General features: G+C 34.4%; 1 protein-coding gene across 2 annotated transcripts; it reads left to right on the top strand.

Moving 5' to 3' along the window:
* The first annotated feature begins 6768 nt into the window (after positions 1-6768).
* LOC111898425 (protein SPA1-RELATED 4) lies at positions 6769-11142 on the top strand. Of its 2 annotated transcripts, XM_023894336.3 has the most exons (8): positions 6769-7000; positions 7127-8023; positions 8095-8252; positions 8357-9218; positions 9717-9863; positions 9984-10295; positions 10579-10638; positions 10734-11142. In XM_023894336.3, exons 2-8 carry the CDS (start codon positions 7244-7246, stop codon positions 10920-10922), a joined length of 2508 nt encoding a protein of 835 aa, XP_023750104.1. In that variant the 5' UTR covers positions 6769-7000; positions 7127-7243; the 3' UTR covers positions 10923-11142. The 2 variants fall into 2 exon arrangements, with proteins under 2 accessions (XP_023750104.1, XP_023750105.1); XM_023894337.3 differs by lacking the exons at positions 10579-10638; positions 10734-11142 and having other exon boundaries at positions 9717-9887; positions 9984-10123.
* The last annotated feature ends 15148 nt before the right edge of the window (positions 11143-26290 follow it).

The following is a 26290-nucleotide window of genomic DNA, read 5'->3' as shown; positions in this document are numbered from 1 at the left end:
AAGTATTTCTACTAGCTTTATTTGATTCATGTTCCCCATGCCATGCTAGTTAGGATATGAACCTTGGAAAAATAATTATTTGCATGTATCTTAGATAAACATAGATCCAAGGTTTATTAGGGTTGCATGTACACTTAGGAAGTGTTAGAATGCTCAAAACCCATCAGTTTATTCTTCCTTGCTCCACATTCTCACTTCTTCTTAGTCCCTACAAATCAGAACATATATGAATACCACAACCGGTATCAAGGACCCAAGAGTTTGATTAGGGTGAGTTATTAGATAAGATAGTGTAAATACCTGCATGGATGGGTTTAACTTTCCCATCCTTCACATCTTGCTGGTACTTTGGGCAGTTTCGCTTCCAATGTGCCTTTTCATGGCAATAGAAGTATTCAGCCTCCTTTGGGTCAGTAGAAGGAGTAACAAAACCTTTCTTGGTTCCATTTGAAGAGGAGCATTCAAGGGTCTTATCCTTGGTACCCTTCGAGGGGGTCTTCCTCTTCTTACCCTTCCCTTTCCCGATTGCCAAGACAGGGGCGGAGTTGGTAAGAGTAGGAGTAACACCCGACTTACCCTTAAGACCACCTTCCGCGGTCTTTATGAGTCCTTGAAGTTTGCTGAGTGTGACGTCTTCCTTATTCATGTGATATGTCACACGGAATTGATCATAGCACGAGGGTAAATAGTACGAAATGATATCTATTGCAAGCTCCTCGGGGAAGCTCACATTAAGCTTCAGCAAACGGTCCACAAATCTTTGCATTTTCTACATGTCGCCCGTGATGGGTTCACCATCCTTCATTCAGGTTGTTATCATGGAGGAGATGATTTCATACCTCTTTTTTCGTGCACTTTGATGGTATATTTCCATCAAATCTTGGTGCATTTCAAAAGGGTAGAAGTCCTCATAGGACTTTTGGAGTTCTGTTATCATGGTGGCCAACATGATGCATGCCACTATGGTAGCATCCCTTTCATGTGCCCGGAAGTCAGCGATCTCCTGGGGAGTTGCAGTGGTCTCATCAATCTCCTTAAGCTCCTTATCGAGGACATATTCTTTGTCCTCGTAGCGGGTAATCATCCTGATGTTTCTTATCCATTCATTGAAGTTGGATCCATCAAAAGTGACTTTCCCACACAAGTTCATAAGGGTAAAGGATCCATTAGGATTAGAGCCAGAAGCAGCATTATTTAAAGACATCTGAGTGATAAGAAAGAATAGATTAGTTTAGATATAGATATAGTCCGTAATAAAACACCCAAATGTAATATTAAGGTTAGGACCTAATCATAATATATTATACTTAGAAGAGGTATGTCGTAATCTAAGTAATAACATATTTGAAAGGTAGGTGAATGACGATTCACCAATTTCCACCAAAAACGAAATATTAAAATATTAAGTTTTTAATTTGGTTCTTAGAAATTCCTAGATTCTTTTGAGATTCAATGAACTTTTCAAAGGCATGTTTCAATCTCGAGTGTGCCCTCCAAGTTTTGTGACTGGGATACAGAGGATCACAAAACGAGGTGTGAAGTAACCATGCAAATCACTTGGTACCCATAATGTTTATCACTCAATCGATGTGTCGGTTAACCACACACGCTCCATACAATACTATGATAAACTTTAAGTCACCCTTTACCTACCTTGTTAAGTCCAAGTTAGTGTGCAGTTAACCACACACGCTCCACTAACGAATTAAACAAAGTGTAAAGTGTAATTTCATGGATTAGCACCTTATTCACATTTTCCTGAAGTAACTAAGACTGAGAATTTAATTAAAACATTTAGTTACTTTATAATATTCATTATACTTTTAATGAAAGTTTATAAGTCCTTGTCCTACCCGTTCGGCTAATGACCCTCCACCGATCAAGGAAGCGGTGGGTGAGAGTGGACACCCATTAAGTTGCCATTTTATAGGCAACAACCTTATAACCCCCCCCCCCCCCCTTATAGACCGGCTTTGTGAATGAGGCATACTAGCGGTAAGACGACATGATCTTATACATACATATATATATATATATATATATATATATTATTAACTTATAATATTATAAAGTATAAGGGTTGAATTTTAACTTTTTTTTTAAATTCTAAGGGTTGGAACTAAAGTTTTAATCATTACTTTACTTGTTCCAAATCTTGAGGGCAAGTTTTGATAACTTTCAAAACTTTTCATTTCTCATAACTTATGGTTGATTTGAGCATTAAAAATGAAGACTCTTCATTTTATAACTCTTGTGTTCTTTTAATGGATTTTATTAAAGTGTGACCTTTGGTTTTCCATAACTTGAGGACAAGTTATGGACTCCATTAAAACACATTATGATCATGAATTAAACTACCAAGTAGGTTACAAACAATTCCTATGATCATCTAATCTTCATAAGTTCAAGAACATGAATATGAACATTTCAAGAATCATAAATTACTCTTAAAACTTATAATTATTTGATAATTGCCATTGTAAATGGATTAGCATAAACATTACACCATCTAAAACAGGTTTTCAAGTACCAAAACAGTTTAGGGTAATGTTTCTAGTCCATTTCTAGCAACAAAAGTCGAAAATCTGCTGTCAGGGCCTCTTACTCGTCGAGTGCATGAACCTACTCGACGAGTAGTATGAGTTTTCACTTGGACTCGGCGAGCGTTACGCCGAATCAATCAACAAGTAACCATAATTTTCTATCTTCAACGCTTCAGGCAGGTGGCCTAGCTAACACAACAAGGACTTACACCATATACTCAGTGCCCCTAATAGATGTGGAATTAGACTTTCTCTCTTCTATTTTTTTTAGACGGCCTTCGGGCAAGTTCCACTATAGTTGGGAAAGGAACGGACCACAAGCTTCGCGCTCTGCCTTTCTTGTATTTGGACTCTTTTGCGCTATATGCTACTCTCTCTGCACGCTTAGCTTTCTTTGCTCTTTGCTATCGTGCTATTGCCGACTTCCTTCTCTTTAACACTGATCAGACAACATGTTGTTTCGATTTTTAACACAATTTTTTTGCACAAATAACAAACAAACAAGCCTAGGCTTTGATACCACTGATGAGTTTTGAGCATTCTAACACTTCCTAAGTGTACATGCAACCCTAATAACCTTGGATCTATGTTTGTCTAAAATTCATGCAAAGTTGATTTCCAAGGTTCTTGATCCTATCTAGCATACATGGGGAACATTTATAACTTAAATGTAAGATAGAATAACATACCTTGTTGTTGCTTTTGATTCCTTGAAACCTTGTGAGCTTAGCACCCCAAGTGTGATGCCTCAAATGCTTCACACAACACCAAATGCTATGGAGTAAACTTGGAGAGAATCTTAACATTCAAAAATCGGCTCTAGCCCTCAAGTATGCATGTGTGTCGATTTTTGGGAGAACATGAGCTTTATATAGTGTGTTGCATTAGGGTTACACCATGTAAACCCTAATGTATCATGACTCTTCATTTCCATGATCCATGGGTTAACTCCATGGAGCATCCTATGGGTGAAACCCAACTTGATAATCCATGGAGCCTCTTAGCCCACTATATAAGTTATGAATGATTTACATAATCAACCCATATATTTAATTAGTTATCTTTTGATCACTTAATTAATTCTAAATTAATTATTGATCAAACTAATTAAATAATATTATTAATATATTAGAACTTCTAATATATTAATAACCATAAGTGTTATTTCTCTCATTTAGTTTATCCAAATGCATGGTGCTATGCAACCCAAATGGACCATACCAAGCCGGGTCAAGTACATACCATAAATAGTTATGGACTTAGACACCTTATCCAACAAGGCCATCACCCAGATATGCTCGGCAGTAACCGGTTGATAATACTAAAGGGGATGCCAACACCCAGATATGCTCAACAGTATCCGGTTGATAAGACCGAAGGGGAGGCCAACACCCAGATATGCTCGGCAGTATCCCATTAATAAGACCGGAAGGGGAGGCCTGCACCCAGATATGCTTGGTAGTATGTTTAGTATGTGGTATGATGGGGGAACTCACTAAGCTTCGTGCTTACGGTTTACAGTTTTGGTTTCAGGTACTTCTTCTTCAAAAGGAAAGGAGTCTGCATGATCGCAACACATCACACTATGATTTTCCGCATGACTAGATCTTTAGGAGTTGTACTATGATATTATCTTTTATGACATGTTTTGATGATTGACATACTGATTTGATTATGATATGGGATGACACTATTGATGCTTTCAGACTCTTGGTTTTTATAAATTACTCAATTGAAAATGAAATTTTTGGTCTTAAATTTTAGGATGTTACATTATGTGGATTAAGAGTGATTAACATTTGAATGATCCCTATACTAGATTGCCAACCATCTGATTCTAAATCCCCGCTTCCTCTCTCTTGCTGGTGATTGGTAAAAAAAAGATTATTTATTTATTTGTTTATCCTTCTAGCCGTTGCAACGGGCGAAAAAAGTAAAAAAATTAATATTTGTTTCTTACTAACGAATATATATATATATATATATATATATATATGTGTGTGTGTGTGTGTGTGTGTATGTGTGTGTTTATCATTTGACACATCTATAAATACATCGCTACTTTCACCTTTAAATTCACACCGTCTTATATCAGTTTCTCTTTATTTTTCTTTAAAAAATGAATCCCAACAATCTAACCCTAACATCCCAATAGAAGAAAAAACCCAATGTTTCAAGTTCAAGCACCTCAATTCAAAATATTTTGTCTCTCGATCCATCCCAAGGGTTTTATCGTCCCTAACTTGATGCTCTCATTCAATCTCCTTCATAATTTCAATACCAAAATGTCAGACAATTTCACCCTATGCAAGTGCCAAATGTTACTCCAGATATGTTCATAAAATTTGTTGTTTTTGCCGATCAAATCAACACCAAAGCTAAGCCCCACTCCATCAATCTCAAACCCAAAGTCAAACACCACCCTCTCACTCTTAACCACAATACTAAAGCATCGATGAGTTAGAGGACAAAATTGTACAAGAAGCTCAACCCCCACCACGCCGCAAAGGAAAACAATTGGTGCAAGAGACTAAAAGACAAAGGTCGATAACATGGACTCCCCAAGAAGAGCTAGTATTAACAAAGCTTGGGTTGACATTTATGAGGATTCGGTGAAGGGAAATGCATAACCGAAAGATCATTTTTGAATTCGCATTCTTGGTAGATTTCGCACGAAGTTGGGAAAAGGAGATGAAGAGTACCGTACCAAACACCAACTGAATTCAAAGTTTCGAGAAATAGCGAAAGTCGTTTAAAAAATAAACGGATTGTACAACAACCTAAAAACTCAAAGGATGAGCAATCAAGAAGATGAAGAAATTCTTCAAAAGGCATTGCATTTTCTTTTTGCGAGGAAATTATTTTTAAATAAATCAACTATTTATATTTAAAAATAAAATAAAAATGAAATGTAGTTAAATGTGACCATTTTCTGTAAGGAAAAGAAGAGTAAAGAAAAAACTTACTTGGTACTAAAAAAAATGAAAGAGGGTTTAACAAGAAATCTATGAGAGTAAGAGTATAATGTATGAATCATGTTGCATCTCGTTGTTGCTGAGGTGGAGCATCCTCAACACCGTTAAGATGCATCAACACCCCCCCCCCCCCCCCTTTCTTGTTGTATCTAGTTGTGTTGCTTGTTGTTGTGGCCATGATGCAACGTGATTTTCTATTGGTTGCCCAAATTCTCTCTCTCTCTCTCTCTCTCTCTCTATCTCTCTCCTCTTAACATGGTGTTATAACACCATGAACACCACCCCCTCTTCTTGTTGCTTCTTGTCATAACACCACTTCAAGTTGCTCATACCATATGCTCTAATAGTATGTTCCGATTCAGGCCATCTACACTCACTTCCGTGGAAACTCGGATCAGTAACTTTATTCGTTCGTTGAATTAAGCTTTCTTCCGATTATGGATCTTGGAAAAATGACTTAAAAGTCCAACGAAGTTTCCAAACCGTTCAAAAAACCCCAATTATGTTTTGTTTGTTCGAAAAAACCCAATAAACTTAACATTTTGTCTAAAAAACCCAACTAAGTTACACTTTCCTGAAAGTCAAATAAGAGAAACAGATGACATGACTTATTACCATATCGATAAAATGACTTGTTAGACCAACGAAGTTTCCAAAACGTTTAAAAAACTCCAATCATGTTTTAACTATTAAAAAAAACCAAACGAACTTAAACAAAACAAAATTGGAATTTTCTGAACGGTTTGGAACTTTGTTGGACTTTTTAGACAAAATGTTAAGTTCGTTGAGTTTTTTTGAACAGACAAAACATAATTGAAGTTTTTTGAATGGTTTGGAAACTTCGTTGGACTTTTAAATCATTTTCCCATGGATCTTCACGGAGATGTCGATGAGGTTTGTGAATTGTTCATATCCTCATTGGAAACCCTAACTAGTTGTTAGTGATTAGTTTATTAATAAGATTATGTTAGTTGACTAATCTTCCAATAATCACCTAATCACGTGGTGTGGCCCCTCACAAAATCAAAGATCCTGTTCCTCCAAACTTTAATCTATATTTTATTGCATCCTCAGAGGCCTGCAATTTATATAATTATAGTAGATTGCAGTTTGGAAGTTTATGAGTTTTTAGAGGACCTGAAAGTGCCACGTAGTCCATGTAGAAAAGATGTGGATTGGAGATGATGGGTGAGTCTAGGGTTTCAAATAGAAAACTGCAAAGTATTATCAACATATGATTTTTCATCATTCCAAAAAGAGAAAACTATTGTTTTTTATTCATTCTCCCCCCTCTCTCTCTCTCTCTCTCTCTCTCTCTCTCTTACACTGTGTGTTGACAGGGAAATAGTTTTCCATTTTATGTGGCTGTGGACAAAAGGTCACTGCTCTTAAAGAAACGATTTGATTTTTGCGGTTCCCGTCGGCTGAAGCTCAACAACTACCTCCCAATTAAGCTTCTCTCATCGTCATAATTCGTAACTGGTACTCAAAATTTGCATGCTTTTCGTTTTCTCTTTGATGATTTGTTGCTTATCCAACTACATCCATGAATTTTGATTTGTGATCGTGTGGTTCTTAAAGCTTGTTTGAATGTTAAAACAATTTCAGGTCAGAACGTGTTGCTTGTATCGTTTGTGGAGCTAAAATGCTTTGCTGATTCGCGATGGCGAGAGAATTTTTTACTACTGTATGCATTTGGTCTGATCGTTATAAAGCTATAGGCGGATGATAATGGAGAACTCGTCGGAATCCGGTTGGCAGAGGTCCGGCAGCTCGCGTGGGTTGAACTCTTCAGGAGTTTCGAACAGAAACCCTAGGATAATTCCTACAGGAACTTTCAGATTCTCCGGTGACACGGATCATGATTCCGGAATCATACCAGGGAGAAGAAGAAGAGAAAAAACCACTGCTTCCGTCTTGCCTCAATCTAACCGACTCGGAGCTGGAACTCAGTTCGGTTACTTCAGGGAAGACGACGGAGCTGTTATCCGGCCAGTCGAAGCGAAGGACGTTAGCTTACGACAGTGGTTAGATAACACAGAACGAGTCGTCGATGCTCTCGAATGCTTGCATATATTTACACAGATCGTTGAAATCGTGAACCTCGCACATTCACAAGGGTTTGTGGTTCATAATGTTCGACCTTCCTGCTTTGTCATGTCGTCGTTTAACCGTGTCTCCTTCATAGAATCTGTATCTTGTTCAGATTCAGGTTCTGATTCATGCGAGGATGAATCAAACAACAACAATCAAACAGCTGATTTCATGGGTGGATTGTGTTCATCTTCGGGTCCCGATCGGGAAAACCAAACCTCCTGGTTGCAATCCGGTTCAGAGAATCTAAACACCAGTAACGTTGACCAAGCGGAAGAAAAGAAAGACCGTTTCCCGATGAAACAAATCCTGCAAATGGAAAGTAACTGGTACACAAGCCCGGAGGAGGCCGCCGGTGGTCAAAGCTCCGCCGCTTCTGATGTTTATCGACTTGGAGTTCTTCTCTTTGAGGTATTTTTTTTCATCCACTTCTTTCTCATAACCTGAATCACTCGAATTCAATCATCTACTTCGATTTACAGTTATATTGCACAAGTAACTCACCAAAAGAAAAGAACGCCACCATGTCTAGCTTGAGACACCGTGTCTTTCCTCCTCAATTATTACTAAAATGGCCAAAAGAAGCGTTATTTTGCTTATGGTTACTGCATCCAGAGCCTGCTAGTCGGCCAAAAATGGAGTGAGTTTTGAGTTTCCTTTAAAGGGCAATCTGGGTATTTGACAATTTGTTAATTACTTATTTATATCATAATCTTGTTCTAATTTTGTATTTTTTGTTATTAGTGAAGTGCTACAAAGTGAATTTCTTAATGAACCTAGAGACAATATACTCGAACGTGAAGCAGCAATTGAGCTCAAAGAAAAGATTGAAGAACAGGAATTGTTACTGGAATTTCTTTTAATGCTGCAACAGAAAAAGCAGGAATCTGCAGACAATTTGAGAAGAACTGTTTCTTTTATATCTTCTGATTTACAAGAAGTTACAAAATTACAGATGTCCATTCGTGAAAAAGGAGACTTAACTTCAAACCTTGGAGATTTCCCATTTACCAATGATGATTCTGCCAGCTCAGGATCCAGAAAACGGATCCGATCCATGACCCAAACCCAAACCCAAATTCCGGAAACATCCGGTAGTTTCCAAGATGAACAACCTTCTAGAAGCTCTCGGTTGATGAGAAACTTCAAGAAACTAGAATCAGCTTACTTTTTAACAAGACGCAGAGCTTTCAAACAAGTGGGAAGAAATGCAAATGCACCAATGAGTAGTGTTCTTACAGAGAGAAGTTCTGTGAATAATTTTGAAGGTAAACAAAGCGGATGGATTAATTCCTTTTTGGATGGATTATCTAAGTATTTGACTTTTAGGAAGTTAAGAGTCAAAGCAGATTTAAAACAAGGCGATTTGTTAAACTCTTCAAACCTCGTATGCTCTCTTGGATTCGATCGCGATGGTGAATTCTTCGCGACAGCTGGCGTCAACAAGAAAATAAAAGTATTCGAATACGATTCGATTCTAAACGAAAATCGTGACATTCATTACCCTGTTGTTGAATTGTCGAGTAGATCCAAATTAAGCAGTATTTGTTGGAATGGCTACATCAAATCCCAAATTGCTTCAAGTAATTTTGAAGGTGTAGTACAGGTATAAATATATAAAAAAAAAAAATTCAATTTTCTTTTATTAGATAGTGAAAGTTAATGTTAGAAACGGGTAACCAACTGTTTAAAGTGTCCATGAACAAAAAAAAATGTTATCAAAAGGCAAGTTACTGCTACTACATTTGTTCAAAAGATACCATGGCGACCTACTGACCTCCTATTATAACCTGTTTATTAGGTAAATTGAAGGGTTAATGTCTTAAATGGGTGGTGGTGAATGGTGTTTGAAGTGGGCGGGAGTGTTTTTTGAACAGTTTAGATAGTTTGTTACCCATTTACGACATTAGCCCTTCAATTTGCCTGATATAATAGGAAATTAGTAGGTCGTCATGGTATCTTCTGAACAAATGTAGTAGCAGTAACTTGCTTTTTGATAACATTTTCTTTGTTCAGGGATGTTTTTTGAACACTTTAAATAGTTGGTTACCTGTTTCTGACATTAACCCTAAATATTAATCAGTCATTTAATTTTTTTTTTCAGATATGGGATGTGACGCGGAACCAAGTGTTTATGGAGTTGAAAGAGCACGAGAAACGTGTGTGGTCGGTTGACTTTTCAACCGCGAATCCGACAATGATAGCGAGCGGGAGTGATGACGGATCCGTGAAGCTCTGGAATATCAATCAGGCAATTCAGCTTTGAAAACTAAACGTACTGCAGATATATTTAATTGTAAAAAAGTAAAAGAAAAAAAAATTGAAAATTGTGTAAATAAGTTGTTTTTTCTTACATTGGTTGTCTATGCAGGAAGCGAGTGTGGGGACCATTAAAACGAAGGCAAATGTTTGTTGTGTTCAGTTTCCAAGTGATTCTGGGAGTAGTTTAGCATTTGGTTCAGCTGATCATAGGATTTATTACTATGATTTGAGGAATCCAAGTATGCCACTTTTTACATTAGTTGGACACAACAAAACTGTGAGCTATGTGAAATTTTTAGATTCCATGACTCTTGTATCTTCATCCACTGATAACACAATGAAGCTTTGGGATTTATCAGAATGCACTTCTCAACTTCTTGATTCCCCCATTCAGTCCTTCACAGGCCATATGAACCTAAAGGTACAACGATTATTTGTCCCTGTAATTTGTTTACTTCATTACTGTTCTTTTCAGATTTGATCCAAGGGCAAAATCGTCATTTAAAAATAAATTAAGCAAATAAAAATGCTCATGCACCTATATACGAAAGCATTAGGAAAGGAAAACATGAGAATAAGTACTAAATTTGATAGAGAAAGGGTTCTGGGACCAAAATTGCAAAAGTCAGCTATACCGAGGGACCAGAAATGTAACTTAGTCGGAAATTAAACTAAGCGATATGTTTTTTTGATTTGTTTTTCAGAACTTTGTTGGATTATCGGTATCTGATGGTTACATTGCGACTGGTTCAGAAACAAATGAGGTAGCAAACTTTTTTTGGTGTTAGATTTTTAGAGAATTGAATTTGATTTATTGTTTAAAAAAAATAATAATAAAAAAATGTTGGTGGTTTTGTAGGTATTTGTGTACCATAAGGCATTTCCAATGCCAGCATTTTCGTACAAATTCAACACCACAGATCCAATATCAGGAGATGAAGTGGACGACTCTGAACAATTCATTTCATCTGTGTGTTGGAGAAGTCAGTCTTCCACTTTGGTTGCTGCAAATTCCATGGGGAATATCAAGCTTTTGGAGATGCTTTAAAATTTAAATTTCTACCTAAAAACATATAATATAATATAATATAAAGCAAATCAAAGGTGTATAGGGACAGAAATTTTGATTTTGAGTATGCATGCATGCACTTACTTTGTGTTGTAATGTAGATAAAGAATTTAGTGGGACAAACAAGAGGAAGGAAAATGTATATTTTTGCAACTTTTGTTTTTACCTTTCAAACTAAGCATGCACATTGTTTGCTATATTCTTGTTTGTTTTTTTTTTTTTAGGTTAGAATGGAATTGGATACACATGAAGATGAAGATGATGAAAAAGTATAATGGGTTTGTTCTTAATGGGTCATTTAAGGTCATATCATAACGACAAGTTAAAAACACAAACATGATCCTCTAAAGAAACACAATAAACCACTATTGCAGAAAAATTCTTGAAATTTGAAAAGTTAATCATAATGTGACTTCATAAAAGAAAATCGACTTGGATGTTTACTCTTTTGAAATTGTAGAAAATACGTGACTTGAGAAAGTGTCTTATTGCATTTGGATGAAATTGTAACAGTAGCTAGATGTTACAACATCAATTGAGTCATAAATCAAATATGGGAATTGAATTCCTACTTTTGGTTGTATTGCATAGTAAACAAATCCCCATCTTCAGTTGTATAGGAAAAATGTCAAATTCTAGAGATCAACTTTCCAAAGGATGCACTAAAATCCAAATTAGATCAATCCGATAAAGAGCTTACAAAGCTTAATCAGTTTAGGAATCCAATTACTGAAAAGTTGAGGGCTAAAAGGGTAAGAAAAAGAAACTGATAACATCCTCTTAATACTTGACTCGATTCTTTTGAGGAGGAATCGTTTGGTGACAGAAAAAAGTGACAAAGTTTATGAAAAGATTCGTGAATTAAGAAATAAACGAGAAGAGGGGGTATGTTGGTAATTTGACATTTTCTTACTTTTACTACATAATTTTTTCTTACTTTTACTACTTATTATGACTATATATAAATTCTTGTGTTTAACATGTTTAATATATTTCTCATAATAGTTGTTATTACCAAAACCGGTTGGTTATAAATGAGGCAAGAAACATGGGTGTGAAGAAGATGTTTTTGTTAAGAGTCTTAGAGAGGTCACCAAGTTTATGTCCCAATGGCAAAATAGTAAATCTTTCAGGGAAGATTATGAGAAGAAGTTTTTGCGTGGACAAAAATGCCCTTGGAATGAAAGAAGCTGATGTGGCAAAGATGAAGCTAGCGGAAAAGGCTGTAGTGAAACCCAAGATAAAAGCTCAGAAGGAAGCCGAGAAGAAACTTAAAGATATTATTACGGGAAATTGAGTAATCTAACAACTTTTTAATGTATATTTGAAAAAAAAAACATTTTTTTTATTTTTTGCAAAAATGACCACTTTGTCTGGAATGGAGCATTCCGGACTAAGAAAAAAATGGTTTTTTGATTAATTACGGAATGACATTCCGGATTCTAGACTAAAATTTTGCATTTCGAAAAAAAAAAAAAAAAAACCTCTGAAATCTGAAGAACAATTCTAAAATTTTGAGAAAGATTTTGTTTTTGCTTTTTACAAAAAGTTAAACAAATATAGTAAATTTGAACAATATATTATTATATTAGTATATAAATCATATATTTTATTGAAAAACGGTGATATTAATACTTAGAAATTAATATTTTTGACATAAATGAGAATATTTTTTCAAAAAAGATTGGTAAAAAAACAAAAAAAAATTACGGAATTTGAAGATCAAACCCGAAATGAAACATTTTAGAATGGAGCATTGTTTGAAAAAAAATTGAAAAGTGGTCTGGAATGCGAACAGTAGTCCGGAGTGGGACGTTTAGGTGAAAATGGTTATTTTTCAAAAACTGAAAAAAAAAATGGTTATTAAAAAACATATTTATAATAGGACTGACAATTCTCGACACGACACGAAATAAAAGGGTTTGGGTTGAGTTTTTCAACCCGCCAACCCGTTTATTAAACGGGTCATATATGGGTTTCTCAAAAAATAAACTGGTTGACCCGACAACCCGTTTATATTCTTAATAAAAAAAGTATTTTATTTTTAAATGTATTTATGTATCAAGTATTAATATTTAATAAGTATTATATAATATATATCATTGATTCATAGACCATTTGACTGTTTTGACATTTTGACTCGTGGTGGATGGTCTAAGGTCGTAAGTCGTAACCTATAAGTCTATAACATGTTTCTATGAATGTTTTTACTTTTCGTTTGGATGTTTAAAACTTAAATGTCTAAAATTCGGACCCACGAACCCAAATCTGACCCATGAACCCGCCAACCTGTGAACCCATATAAATAAATGGGTTGGCGGGTCATATATGAGTTTATGTTCCAAACCCGCCAACCCGTGACCTGTATATTTAAATGAGTCGTGTTTGGGTTGACATATTTTGACCCGCCAACCCGCTAACCCACGATATGCCAACCCGAACACGACACGATTGTCAGGCCTAATTTATAAAGGTTAGTTTACTAAATCTCCTTGTTATATTATTATTATTATTATTGGAAATGACAAAATTTGTTGTATTAGGGAGGGCGTTTCAAAAAAAAATAACCATTTAGAAAAAGTCATAAATAAACACCGATTTCACAATGGGACCACTCCGAATTACTATTTGCTGCCAAATAGTCCCATGTTTTAGATTGTTCCTCTTTTTACACCATTTTTTTTTTTTTTAAATCTGTCAATCTAATACTTTATTTTTGCACTATAAAACATCTTTTTGTTGCGGAAATTGTTTTTTAAATCCCAACAAAAGAAAATAATATTTTTATGGATTCATGTGTTTTTGATTGAATAATGGAGTGATATATTTTTTTTTTGTTATAGGAGAAGGAGAAGAAAGCGAAGAAGAAGATGCACACTTCTGTAGGTGTTGTTGAGGTTCATGTTTATTAAAGAAAGCCATGGTAATTGACATACATTGTATTAGCACTCACCTTTCTATGTCAAAAAAAAACCAATCATATCGTTTGTTTCTCATGAGCAAAACATGTTTTTTTCCCCTTAATTTCAGGATGGCATATTTCTCTTTCTCGAAAGATTAAACTAATCAATCTATGAAACCTTTGATTGATTTGCTCCAATAATTGATCCCATTGTCTCGCTTTTTATAGATGCCTTAAATATTTCACACCATTCGTTCACATCACATCTAATACTATTTAAATATAAAAAAAAGTACATGTCAACAGTCACTTCACAAACTATTAAAACAAATAGTTTTTTTTAAAGAATGAAACAAAGCATCATTTTAGTAACTCCTATATATTTTAAGCTAAAGATGTGTGGGTACAGAAAAAGCCAAATAGCCAGCCTTTTCCTCTTCTTTTCCTCATCTCCTTCCCTTTTTCTTTTCCTTTGACTAATCAGTATTTGTTAATGGAACATGGATAGACATGGGACCTTTTCATCTTTGTCATGCTAGTACTTTCACATGTGAATTTACAATACTACCCTTGACATGACCCTTTATTGGATACCATCACTTGGTCATTTCTGCCTACTTCTAACTTGTAGTTCTAAATTCTAATGATAGCACCTTAAGTTTGGAGGTACCCTAAAACTTTGGGGGTGAAAGTCATTGTTGTCAAGATGTTTTGGTGAAAATAAAGGGATAGAATAGGGAAAATTAATAATTTGATCCAAGAAAATGACACTTTATTCTTTTGCTTTTGTCTATGAACATTTATTGAGTATACAAGATGGGAAATTGTTGGATGGAGTATGGAGATGAGTATATCGATTGACTTGTGAGTTTTAAGTTTGTGAATGAATATTATAAACAAAACAATCATACAAAGAACGATCTAGGATGCTCACATGGCTTTTGTTCTCATCTTATGAATCATTGATTCTTTCTATTTTTTATACATATATTATATTCAGATTTGAGATTTGAGATTTATTTTAAGCAAACTCCCTTAAACAACAACAACAACAGATCCTACAAGGCTACAATTTTAATGGGATAGTCGCGGAGGTAGATTTCGGAAGACATGCCTTCACAAATATAAAATCACTGCTTAACATAGATTACCTCCTGCATATTTATACATGAACCTAGAAATTCGATGTCAACAATAATATCTGCATATTCATGCACAAACTCAATTAAATCTAGTTACATATTTACAAAAATTTGGACTCAAATGAGAAACATATAGGGCGAGAATCTTGAAAATTGATGTGAGAATCTTAGATCATCTTAGATATATGCATCCGATGTTTTAATATGGGAATTCGATGTTATAATATGTGAATTTACAAACTTATATATATATATATATATATATATATATATATATATATATATATATATATATATATATATACACACACACACACACACACTTACACTTAAAATTAGGGGTGAACACGGTGATGTTCAATACGATTATTGGCCAAAACTTCACCACTAACCGCAAATGCGGTTAATCTATTTTCAAAACCGTTTGATGCGGTTATTTTTGTGGTGCGGATAGACGGTTATTTTTGTGGTGCGGTTTTATTTTTTTGTGTTTCGGTTATTAACCGCATGGATTTTGTGTGGTTTTTAACCGCAATTAAGAGTTCAAACATATTACTTGTAATAATAAAAAAATCATAAGATATGAGACAATTAACTTAAATCACAAACAACTAATATCTTAAAAAACATCAAATCATTAGTAATTAATAATAAATATCTTAAAATTGTCAAATTTCACCATTTTTCAAAGTTAAACATAACAAAAAACTAACACTTTTTTCATTTAAAATTTTATCTTTCTTTCATCCATGAAACTTGTCTTATTGTAACACCCATAAAATCAGGTAAATTTAAAACTTTTTCAAACATCCAAAAGCCATTAGTTATTACAAAATGTTCTCAAAATTATCTAATATCAGAGTATCCCAGAAACCATAAGTCCAAAACACGAGGATGTGTACGGTCATGCCTTCGCCTTGCCAAGCCATATGAAGCACCTGAAACAATAAACTGAAACTGTAAGCACAAAGTTTAGTGAGCTCCCCCAAAATACCCATACACACAAAAATACACATATAACCATAACAGCATACTACGGTTCCAATCAACCATCGGGTTGGAATACCCCAGGCCCTCAACCAACAGGTTAGAATGCCAACACGCTATGGGTCCAATCAACCATCAGGTTAGAATACCCTAGGCCCTCAACCAACATATTGGAATGCCAACACACTATGGGTCCAATCAACCATCAGGTTGGAATACCCCAGGCCCTCAACCAACATGTTGGAATGCCAACACACTATGGGTCCAATCAACCATCAGGTTGGAATACCCCAGGCCCAAAACCAACAGGTTGGATGCCCATATACTATGAGTCCAATCATCCTCGGGATGAAATACTCACGGCCCACAACCAACAGGTTGGAATGCCCAGGTCTATTGGCTTTCGCACAAAGCAGATAAGCCTTAACCGCCAAACAAACATGTGCATATATAACAGATAATCACATTGCAGTCTATAGACAACAACTGATCTAGCGGATCATGCCACATACCACATAATATTATCCTACCCTCTAGGATACCGATCTAACAGATTATACTCACATAACATATAATATTATCCTACCATCTAGGATACCGAACTAACAGATCATACCACATACCACATAATATTATCCTACCCTCTAGGATATCGATCTAACAGGTCATACTAGCATATCTTAACCAGATAACAATCCAAAGGGTCGGCCTTGGTGCCTTAAACCCTTGAGTATAGTGAGGATAACTCACCTGGCACCGTTGAAGTCCCACAAATAAAACTCCAGCTGTTGGTTGACAAATCCTTGAACTGTCAACATCAAACAATACCCAGTTAATAATTGGGTTCCAAGCCCAAGGTCCAACTCACGCTACACAAGCCCAAAGTCTAATAATGGGCCAAAGCCCAACATATGACCCAATTTTCCAAATTGGGCCCAGACCTCTACATGGTCTTTCCTTAAGGCCTATCCAATTATTCCAATCCAATTCCCACGGTAAAATATTACATAATCATAAATGCCTAATTATGGCCCATCAATGGCCCAATTTTCCAAATTAGGCCCAAGACTCTCACATGGGCCTTATCCTAAAACCCATATAATTATTTAGTCCATTTGCTTACTCTTGGAAGCCCATTAAATAGTCCAATCACCAAAGCCCACTAGGAAGGCCCAATTCGAGGCTCGGGTGAGATTAGGGTTTTCACATGAAATGATGATTAGGGTTAAGTGTTTCTTACTTAACCCATTAAGGACTTAATCCATTAAGTCCAATATTGCCTTAGGTTAATTTTTCTAATGATTATTAATTAATATTTTAACTTTACTAAATAATTACCGTTCGTGACCCGATCAATTCCCAAAATTAGGGTTTTAAGCCATTGGGGTTTTCCAAACCCTAATTAGGGTTTCCTACACAATACTAGCCCATTAGCCAATTGGTTGGGCTTTTAAGTCATTTTGGGCCTCATTAGGCCCATTAGAGTTTTATTAGGTCAGTAGGGTTTCTTGGGCCCATTAGGGCTTCATTGGACCCACTTTGACCAAGCATCCCCCAAACGAGTCAAACATAACAAGGCAAGCACACCGCCACCCGACACGGCAGCCGGTGGTGGCAGCCACCACCTCTCGGTGGTGGTTACAAGTGTTCTATTGAGTATTCCGACATGATTACAATTACAGCACCATCCAAAACACACACACACACACACACACACTAATATAACCACATACACTAAAAACACACGCACACACACAGCCATCCTATGGAGGCAGGCGGTGGTCGGAGGTGGCAGTAGGCAGCGGTTGACGACGTTTCACAACAACAACGACACCACAATCGCTCTTCCAACTGCCAGACGTCGTATATTTGGCTTCAACTTCGACTTCACCAGTGAGAGGAGCATCGAGGCATATCAGACGGCAGGAGCCACGACGGTAGCTTCTTGGCGGCGGGGGTACCGACGAACAGAAGAAGAAGGATGAAGGGAGGCGGTTTAGAACAACATGACTGTCGTAACATCGGTTTAGTCCGTTCGTCGAAGTCACAACAGCGAGGTAGCACCAGGATGCAAATGAAGAAGGAGGTGGGATGGTTCTTCTCTAACCATGAACGGCAGCAGCAACAGTCATGCTTCGTTGGTTTCCCGGCAGCCCTCGAAGTCCGGTCGTAGAAAACGTCGCTAGCAGCCTTGCTGATCGGGAAAACGGAATGAGAGGGCGGCGGCGAGAGAGCAGCGGCGAAGGGAGTGGGAGTGAAGGTGACGACTGCACAAGGTCCCTCTATCTCTCTTTTCTTTCAAAGCAAATCCATAATTTACCATTTACACCCTACCTCCTAAAATTCTTTACAACTTAAGTCTGAAATCTTACCAATCAGCCCCTGCTTCCATTAATTCTTTTATATTAGGTCCAAATGATACCAAATGGCCCCTCTTCTAACAAAACCTTTTCAAAATAAGTCCCTTAATTACACTTTAACCCCCCGAAACTAACAACCTGATAATTATTATTTGATTTTTGGGCTACAATAATATAAAATAACAACAAATTACTCTTCGGGTTCTCGGGCTTATTATTTAATTATTATATTTAAATGGGATGTTACACTTAATTTTAATATTTAATATATTAATAACTAATAAAAAATTTGTATATAATATATACGGTGCGATACGGTTTTTTTTATTTTTTTATTTTTTTTATTTTTTTTATTTTTTTTATTTTTTTTATTTTTGAAAACTAATAATCGTACCGCATCACAAATTTACGATTTTTGATAAACATTAACCTCACTATTGGTTTTTATTGTTGTTGCGGTTTATCAATTGCGATTAGTTTTAGTTGTGATGCGATTTTTGCTCGTCCCTACTTAAAATAATATAGGAACCAACGATTCAAATCGTCCTATAAGACACCTCCTATAGCAACTCCATATCTTTCTTTTATACCAACAAAGTTATATGTTTTATTTTGGCAATAATAAGCTATTTTAGTATAATTTATTGTTTAGTAAAATCATAAAAATTATTTGAAGTGATATTTCTACTTAATAATTTGATCCATCCACATGAGGTACAACACATTTGCAACTATTATACAAATTAGTAAAACATACATTTCAAGTGGATAATTAATTTATTAAGTGGAAATATCACTTCCTATTTATTTTAGTTTATTAATTAGCTTTTGATAAACTATTTTAAGATAATTTTTGATAAGTTTATAAAGCTTTTTCAAAATATTTCAAGTATGTCTTTAATTTTATATATATTGTTTTTTTTCTTTTAGTTATATATCTAAATTTCTACTTATGTTATTATATATTATAATCTAATTTATAAGTTATTTTTTTTTATTAAATACTACTAGACTACCAGATATGGACAACATATTAAGCTATATTATACCATTATTTTGATGTCATCTTACATGTTACATCACTCTTGGTGTTATAACATCAATTGAAAAATGGTCAATATTTTATAACATGTTATAACACCCACTAATTTCTATATCGTCATTTATTTTTTATTTTTTTCGATTTATTTTTTAATATTTATAAAAACAAATGTAATTTTGTTAAATACTATTAGACTACCAGACATAGACAACATGTTAATGCATGTTATAACACAACTTTGATGTCACCTCACATATCACATAAACCTTGGTGTTATACCACCAATTAAGAATTGGCCAACATGTTATAACACCCATTAATTTTCATGTCATCATTTTTTTTTCGATTTATTTTTTAATATTTATAAAACAAGTGTTATTTAAATAAAACTTAATTTTTACTTAAACATAACATTTAAAAACTAGAAAAAATTACAAGAAATAAAAAATAACATTTAAAAATTAAAAAAAAAAGAAAGATATTACAAGACGATTTTTTCCTAAAATTCACTATTCTTTATCTTCGTTACCATCATACATATAATTCACCAAGTCTTCTCAAAGCTACCTGTGTTTTGGTGCGTCTTCAATATCAACGACTCTATGTAAATATTTCGTTGTCCTTGGTTAAAATTGCACGTGTCTGGGTTCGATAGGCATATACTCCGTATATTTCCTTTTTTTATCATCGATCACCATATTATACATTATGATACATGAATACATGATATCTTGTAGAGTTCATATCTCGTATAGTCGTGTCACATTTTCAAGTATGTGCCATTTCGACTTTAGAACTCCAAAAGCATGTTTCACATCCTTATGTGCTCCTTCTTGTCTCATCTTAAAAAAATTGTCTCTTGGTTATATTGGGTGTCGAAATGCCTTCACGAATGTGCAATATGCAAGATATATTTCATCCATAAGGTAGTACCTAAACTTATATTAATTTCCATTCATTGTGAAAGTAGCATATGGTGCCTTTCCTAACAAAATATGATAATGGTGACTGATCAGGAACGTTGACATCGTTGTTGGAACCTGCAACCCTGAAATAAGCACACCAAAACTATAAATCTTGGGATACAACAACCTCTAATACCAACGAAGACGCTTCATGATGACCACTTGATGAGAATTGTTATCGAGATTTGAGAAAGCAAAGTTAGATTTGAGTGATTGAAGATTAAGTACACGAAGAGTAAATATTAATCAGATCTCATATTGATAAAGAGTGATTACAAAATAAGCAGAGAAGAGATATCTGTTACGAAAAGTCTCTTTCTACTTCTAACCTCAGTCCCTATTTATAGGGAACATGAGTGTACAAAAAATATACTAAGTCTAGACATTTTCACTTCGCAAAACAGATGACTTAGTAAAATAACATAAAATGCGAAACTATACAATACACTATATTCGACTTTTACAATTTTACATCTACATTCTCCCCTTTAGTAAACAGTCAAACCAAGAACATCTTCAAAAGAACCACCAACACTTTTGGTTTTTGACTTCAAATTCAATTCAACACTTGGAGATTGTTGCTTTGGAACCCAAATTTGCTTCACGAATTTCGGCTTCACAACATATGACGATTTTTGTGAGTAAACCCGCTTATTCTTCCGATTCATCTTCTTCTTCTTTTTCTTTCTCATCTTTTTGCATCTTGAAGACTTGACTTCATGAACAAACCCACTTTCAACAACATGAACATTTTGAGTTTGAATCAAATCTTTTGGAGTTTGATATTTGTGAATTTCTTGAACCACCGGCTTCCGATAAGGAATCATTCCTTCAAACGAATCACAAGAACACAAAATATCATCGGTTTGAACTCCAATTGAGCAAAAAACTTTTTCATCTTGAAAATCAACTTAAACTCCTTTTTCTTGAACATCATCATCATCAAGAACACCATCCCGAGCTTCACGACAATCTACATAATATTCAAGTTTATTTCTTCCATATTTACATTCAGCACGAGAAATTCCTTTTATGACTTCTCCATCTCTTCTATTTCTTCGTCTCTTTTGATATGTTGTAATCAATCGATCAAACAAATGTTTGTTTTGAAAAATTGGACAACTAATTAATTCTCCAACTTCATTCGTTTCTCCATTTACAATAATATCATATTCACTTATCAATCCAACAGTTAAGCTCTTAAGAAGATATTCAAATGAGCATTCATATTGAACATCTTCACTACGAATCATCCATTTCTCCATGATTACAAGAACTTGATTTTTTTTTAGAGAGAAATTGATTTTGAATGGGTTTTCTAGAAAGAGAAAGTGATACAAACAAGTATTCTAGAGAGAGAAAGTCGAATTATGGATCAAATCAAAGAAAAATTCGACTTCAAGAACACAAAAACACTCTCTAAACACGAAGATCAATGAACAATAAGAATCACCAAATCAAAAATAGCCATCAAGGATCAATTCTTGATGAAAATCAAGAACACCCGCTCTGATACCAATTGTAGTGGTGATGATTCTGATGGCATGTGCGGAATTAGAAAGATCTAGTGATTCATCATGTAAATTCAAGAACACAAGGAGTAAATAAATCTTTGTAAGCTCTTATTAGATCTAGAAAGATTATACAAATGGATTTGTATACAATTTCTCTCTCTAGTCTAACACTCCAAATGATTCCTTACATAATGGGAGTCACTCACTTCCTATTTATAGGAAAAGACTCAACTCATTTACACATACAAAGAGGAAAGCCTAAAACATTACATCCAAGCATGACTTTGCACCCTAACACCACTTGCATACTGACCTTTCCACGCCACGAGACAATTTCTCCATTTCTAGTGTATGCAATCAATGCTTCCAAGCATACCCAGAAAACCATGTCTTTCTTCATGTGCCACATATAGTTGTTGCATATCATTCAACGAAGGTTTCCGCAAATAAACGTCACTAAATGTTTCAACAACACCTCTTGCCATTCTATACGAACTTTCTATCGCAGTTCTCTCATACATTATCATACAATCGTTAATAAAATCAGACGACTCCCCTATAGCCATCAGTTTAATTGTTTGTAGCATATTTCTGCAACCTTGTGAATCCTCGCATACCTCTAGCATGGTAACTCATTTGGAAAAACCTATAACTAAACATATATTTAATAGGTAAAAAAATGTAGTATATTTTATCTAAAAGCTACATATAAAATATACAAAAATTGAAAGAAACGATATATGCTTTCTAAGGCGTTGTCTATCCGTACAACACAATTTTTCGCAAACGAAACATTCTTTTGAAATCGTTTGGCTGGTAGACATAATTGTCCGCAAAATAGCCGTGAACTAGATGTTCGTGTTCTTCTTCGCGATTTTTGTTTAACATCGTACGCCTTGTTAGTAAAGAGTTTGATCTAATTATAGTAGCACGTTCCTGCAATACTCGTACATCGCACTGACGAATGTATCATCATCATCATTGTTGGACTGGTCGATAGATCCATTTTTTGGGAAGTATTGAAATTTTATAAAATATAGAGAAAGAGAAAAATGATGTGAATGATTTTGATATAGATGGTATATTTATAGGTAAATAAAAATTAATTATTTTTTTATTAATTAAAGTGACCGTTAATCGGTCAAAGAAGTTCAAATTCGTTGGACAAAACACGTGTTGCAAGCCGTTACCGTGGCAACGCCGGACACCATAACACCACAATGGGGTGGTGTTTCAAGCGTCACCACGCTGTTAAGAACCGCACCACGTCGACAATAACTGGACAAAATGGTCACATGTCCTATACTTTTAACTCATAAGCTAGTTTATCAGCTACTACCTAGCTTTTCAGCCAAAAATTAATATTGGTTTTTTTTTTCAAAAAAGAATCCTAAAAATATAATTGTATAAGCTGATAATTAATTACTAAAAAATAAAACTTAAACTGGTTGTAATTAAAGTATCTAATTGTAAGCTTATAAAAGACAAAACTGCAAAAATGGTCCCTGTGGTATGCATTTTTTTGGGATTTTAGTCCAAACCCCGACTTTTTTGGATTAGTGGTCCTTTTGGACTAGTTTGTATGTGAAAATGGTCCCTGTGAAAATTGAAATGACTATAATACCCTTGGGGTATTTATTTTTTATTTTTCTTTCATTATTTTAAAATTTAATATTTATTTATTTATTTTAACAATTAAAAAATAATAAAGGACCTCTCTCTCTCTCTCTCTCTCTCTCTCTCTCTCCCTCTCTCCCCGAAGCCATTTCCCAGTTCATATTCTCCAACCAAAGAACATGATTGCAGCCCCAAAACTTTGTTATGTATACATAACGAAGGCAAAATTGAGTCCTCACAAAGTGGCCTAACAACAATAACACAAGCAGAAAAGGAGGTAGAATCAAAATCAAAGACCGATTCTTCCTTATCCAAGACTGTTGATCGATTGAAAAGGAAAACGACAATAATGAGGGGGAGAATCGGACTTATAGGAGTCGCAAGAGGTGACGGGGCTGGCCGGAGATGACCGTTGGAAGCAGCAGCTGACGACGACGATGGTTCACAGCAACGTCGACGATGGTGGCAGGGGCTGCTCTGGCGGCTTCCGTTGCTTCGTTTTCTCCCTTTTCCAGTGAGCTCGACATGAGGGAGGGTAGGGAGGAATGAGAAATATGTTCGGTGGTGATTTTTAATAGAGAGAGAGAGAGAGGTATGAGGTGGGTATCGGTGGTGGTGGGTCGGACGTCACACAGTAGCAGTGACGAAAACTAGGTGAAGGTGGTGACGATGGGCGGCGATGGCTGCTCTTCTGCCGTTTTTCCTTCCTGTTCCGACGAGCACCAAATGAGCAAGGCAAGTCGGAGGAGGTGTTTGGGTGGGTTCTCTTGTCCAAAACAGTGGTTATTGGATGGTGGAGTTGTGGTGGTTCATGGTGGTAGTGGGTGGTCGAGGGTGGCAGTCCTTGACTGCTCTTGATTCCCTCTTCGATCCTTGACATTAATTTAGTGAGAGGGAGGGAAAAGGAGGTGAGGTGGTGAGGTTTCTGTCTTACAATGGTGAGGGAACGATGCAATTTAGTTCATAGGGAAAGGATTTTCTGTACCACTTCAATGGGGAAAGTTGACTTTCACAAGGTGAGAGAGAGAGAGACCCCATTTTATTATTAATAAAACATTAAATGAAATAAAAAGAAATATAAAAATATATCAAGAGGGCAGTTTAGTCATTTCAATTTTCACAGGGACCATTTTTACATACAAACTAGTCCAAAAGGACCACTAATCCAAAAAAGTCATGGTTTTGACTAAAACCCCAAAAAATGCATACCACACGGACCATTTTGGCAATTTTGTCCTAATAAAAATCAATGGTATAAACAAGGTCGCACACAAATCATATGAAACTAGGCGAATGCCCGTGCGTTGCGTAGAAACACCTATATAGTTGAAGTCTTTACAAATATATGTTTTTTTTTAAATATAACGATAACGATGTTGTTAAATTTGATATAATAATTTGTATACTAAATTGATATAATATATTGATTATTTTGAATTATATGATAATATATACATCTATCATAACTTCAGAATCTCAATCATTTGAATGATTTCTACCTGCGAGTTATACATGAATAAAATTAAATATAATATATTGTTTAATATTATTTATAATTGTTGTTATTGTTAATTAATTTTTTAAAATTTTTTAATGTTTTAATCTATCATTATTGATTATTTAAAACATCAAACATTACCTTTGATTTTAAAGGTAACAACATAATCATTTATATAAAGTTATTTTTAACTATTGTTATTGTAAGTTATTTTAAGCTACTTATTTAGAAACTTTTAAAGATTATAAAAATATATTTAGGAAATATTTTACTTAAATTGATATTATAATTTAGTTTTTGCATTCATCACTACCATTTATCACTTTTAACTATTTACAAAATATTCTTTCGTTTTTTAATTGGAACTGAAATTTATATTTAAATTCACATTGTAATATGCAGAAACACCTATATAGTTGGAGTCTTTACAAATATATATATTTTAAATATAACAGTAACGTCGTTGTTAAATTTGATATAATAATTCGTATACTAAATTGATATAATATATTGATTATTTTCAATTATGCAATAATATGTATCTATTATAACTTCATAATCTCAATCGTTTGAATGACTTCTACCCGTGGGTTAGACATAAATAAAATTAAATATAATATATGGTTTAATGTTATTTATAGTTGTTGTTATTGTTAATTAATTTTTTAAAATTTATTTTCTTAATGTTTTAATTTCTAATTATAATTATTTAAAACATCAAACATTGTTTTTTGATTTTAAAGGTAACAATATAATCATTAATATAGAGGTATTTATAACTATTGTTATTGTAAGTTATTTTAAGCTACTTATTTGAAACCTTTACTGATTATAAAAATATCTTTAGGAAATATTTTAATTAAGTTGAGATTAGAATTTAGTTTTTGCATTTATCACTACAATTTATCACTTTTAACTATTTACAAAATATTCTTTGGTTTTTGAAGTGGAACTAAAATTTATATTTAAGTTGACACTGTAATGGTATATTTAAATTAACAATTTAAGTATTTTGTCAAAACTGTTCAAAAGTTGTAGTTTTAAACGGATAATGTTTTGCATAAAACAACATTTTAAATCTAATAAATTAAGTATATTATGTTAAAAGTTAAAGACATAAGTTTATAATTAGAAGTACAGATATTATTTTAAAATTTTGAAATTTAGTTTATTAATGATAACACTTTAGGTTTGATATTTATTTAACCTTATTAATCATTATTAGAAAGACACTATAATTTATCACTTTTAAGTATGTACAAAATATTATTTGGGTTGTTTAAGTTAAACTAAAACTGATATTTAAGTTGATTTAGTAAT

Source organism: Lactuca sativa, chromosome 7 (genome assembly GCF_002870075.4).
Source record: "Lactuca sativa cultivar Salinas chromosome 7, Lsat_Salinas_v11, whole genome shotgun sequence".
Lineage (NCBI taxonomy): Eukaryota > Viridiplantae > Streptophyta > Magnoliopsida > Asterales > Asteraceae > Lactuca > Lactuca sativa.
This window is presented reverse-complemented; position numbering and strand designations above follow the sequence as displayed.

What these genes read in the sequence shown, in the direction of transcription:
- LOC111898425 (XM_023894336.3), top strand. Translation starts at nt 7,244, where the DNA reads ATGATAATGGAGAACTCGTCGGAATCCGGTTGGCAGAGGTCCGGCAGC. An exon ending in GCTAGTCGGCCAAAAATGGA is followed by an intron (nt 8,253 to 8,356) that starts GTGAGTTTTGAG and finishes TTTTGTTATTAG; the next exon opens with TGAAGTGCTACAAAGTGAAT. An exon ending in ATTTTGAAGGTGTAGTACAG is followed by an intron (nt 9,219 to 9,716) that starts GTATAAATATAT and finishes TTTTTTTTTCAG; the next exon opens with ATATGGGATGTGACGCGGAA.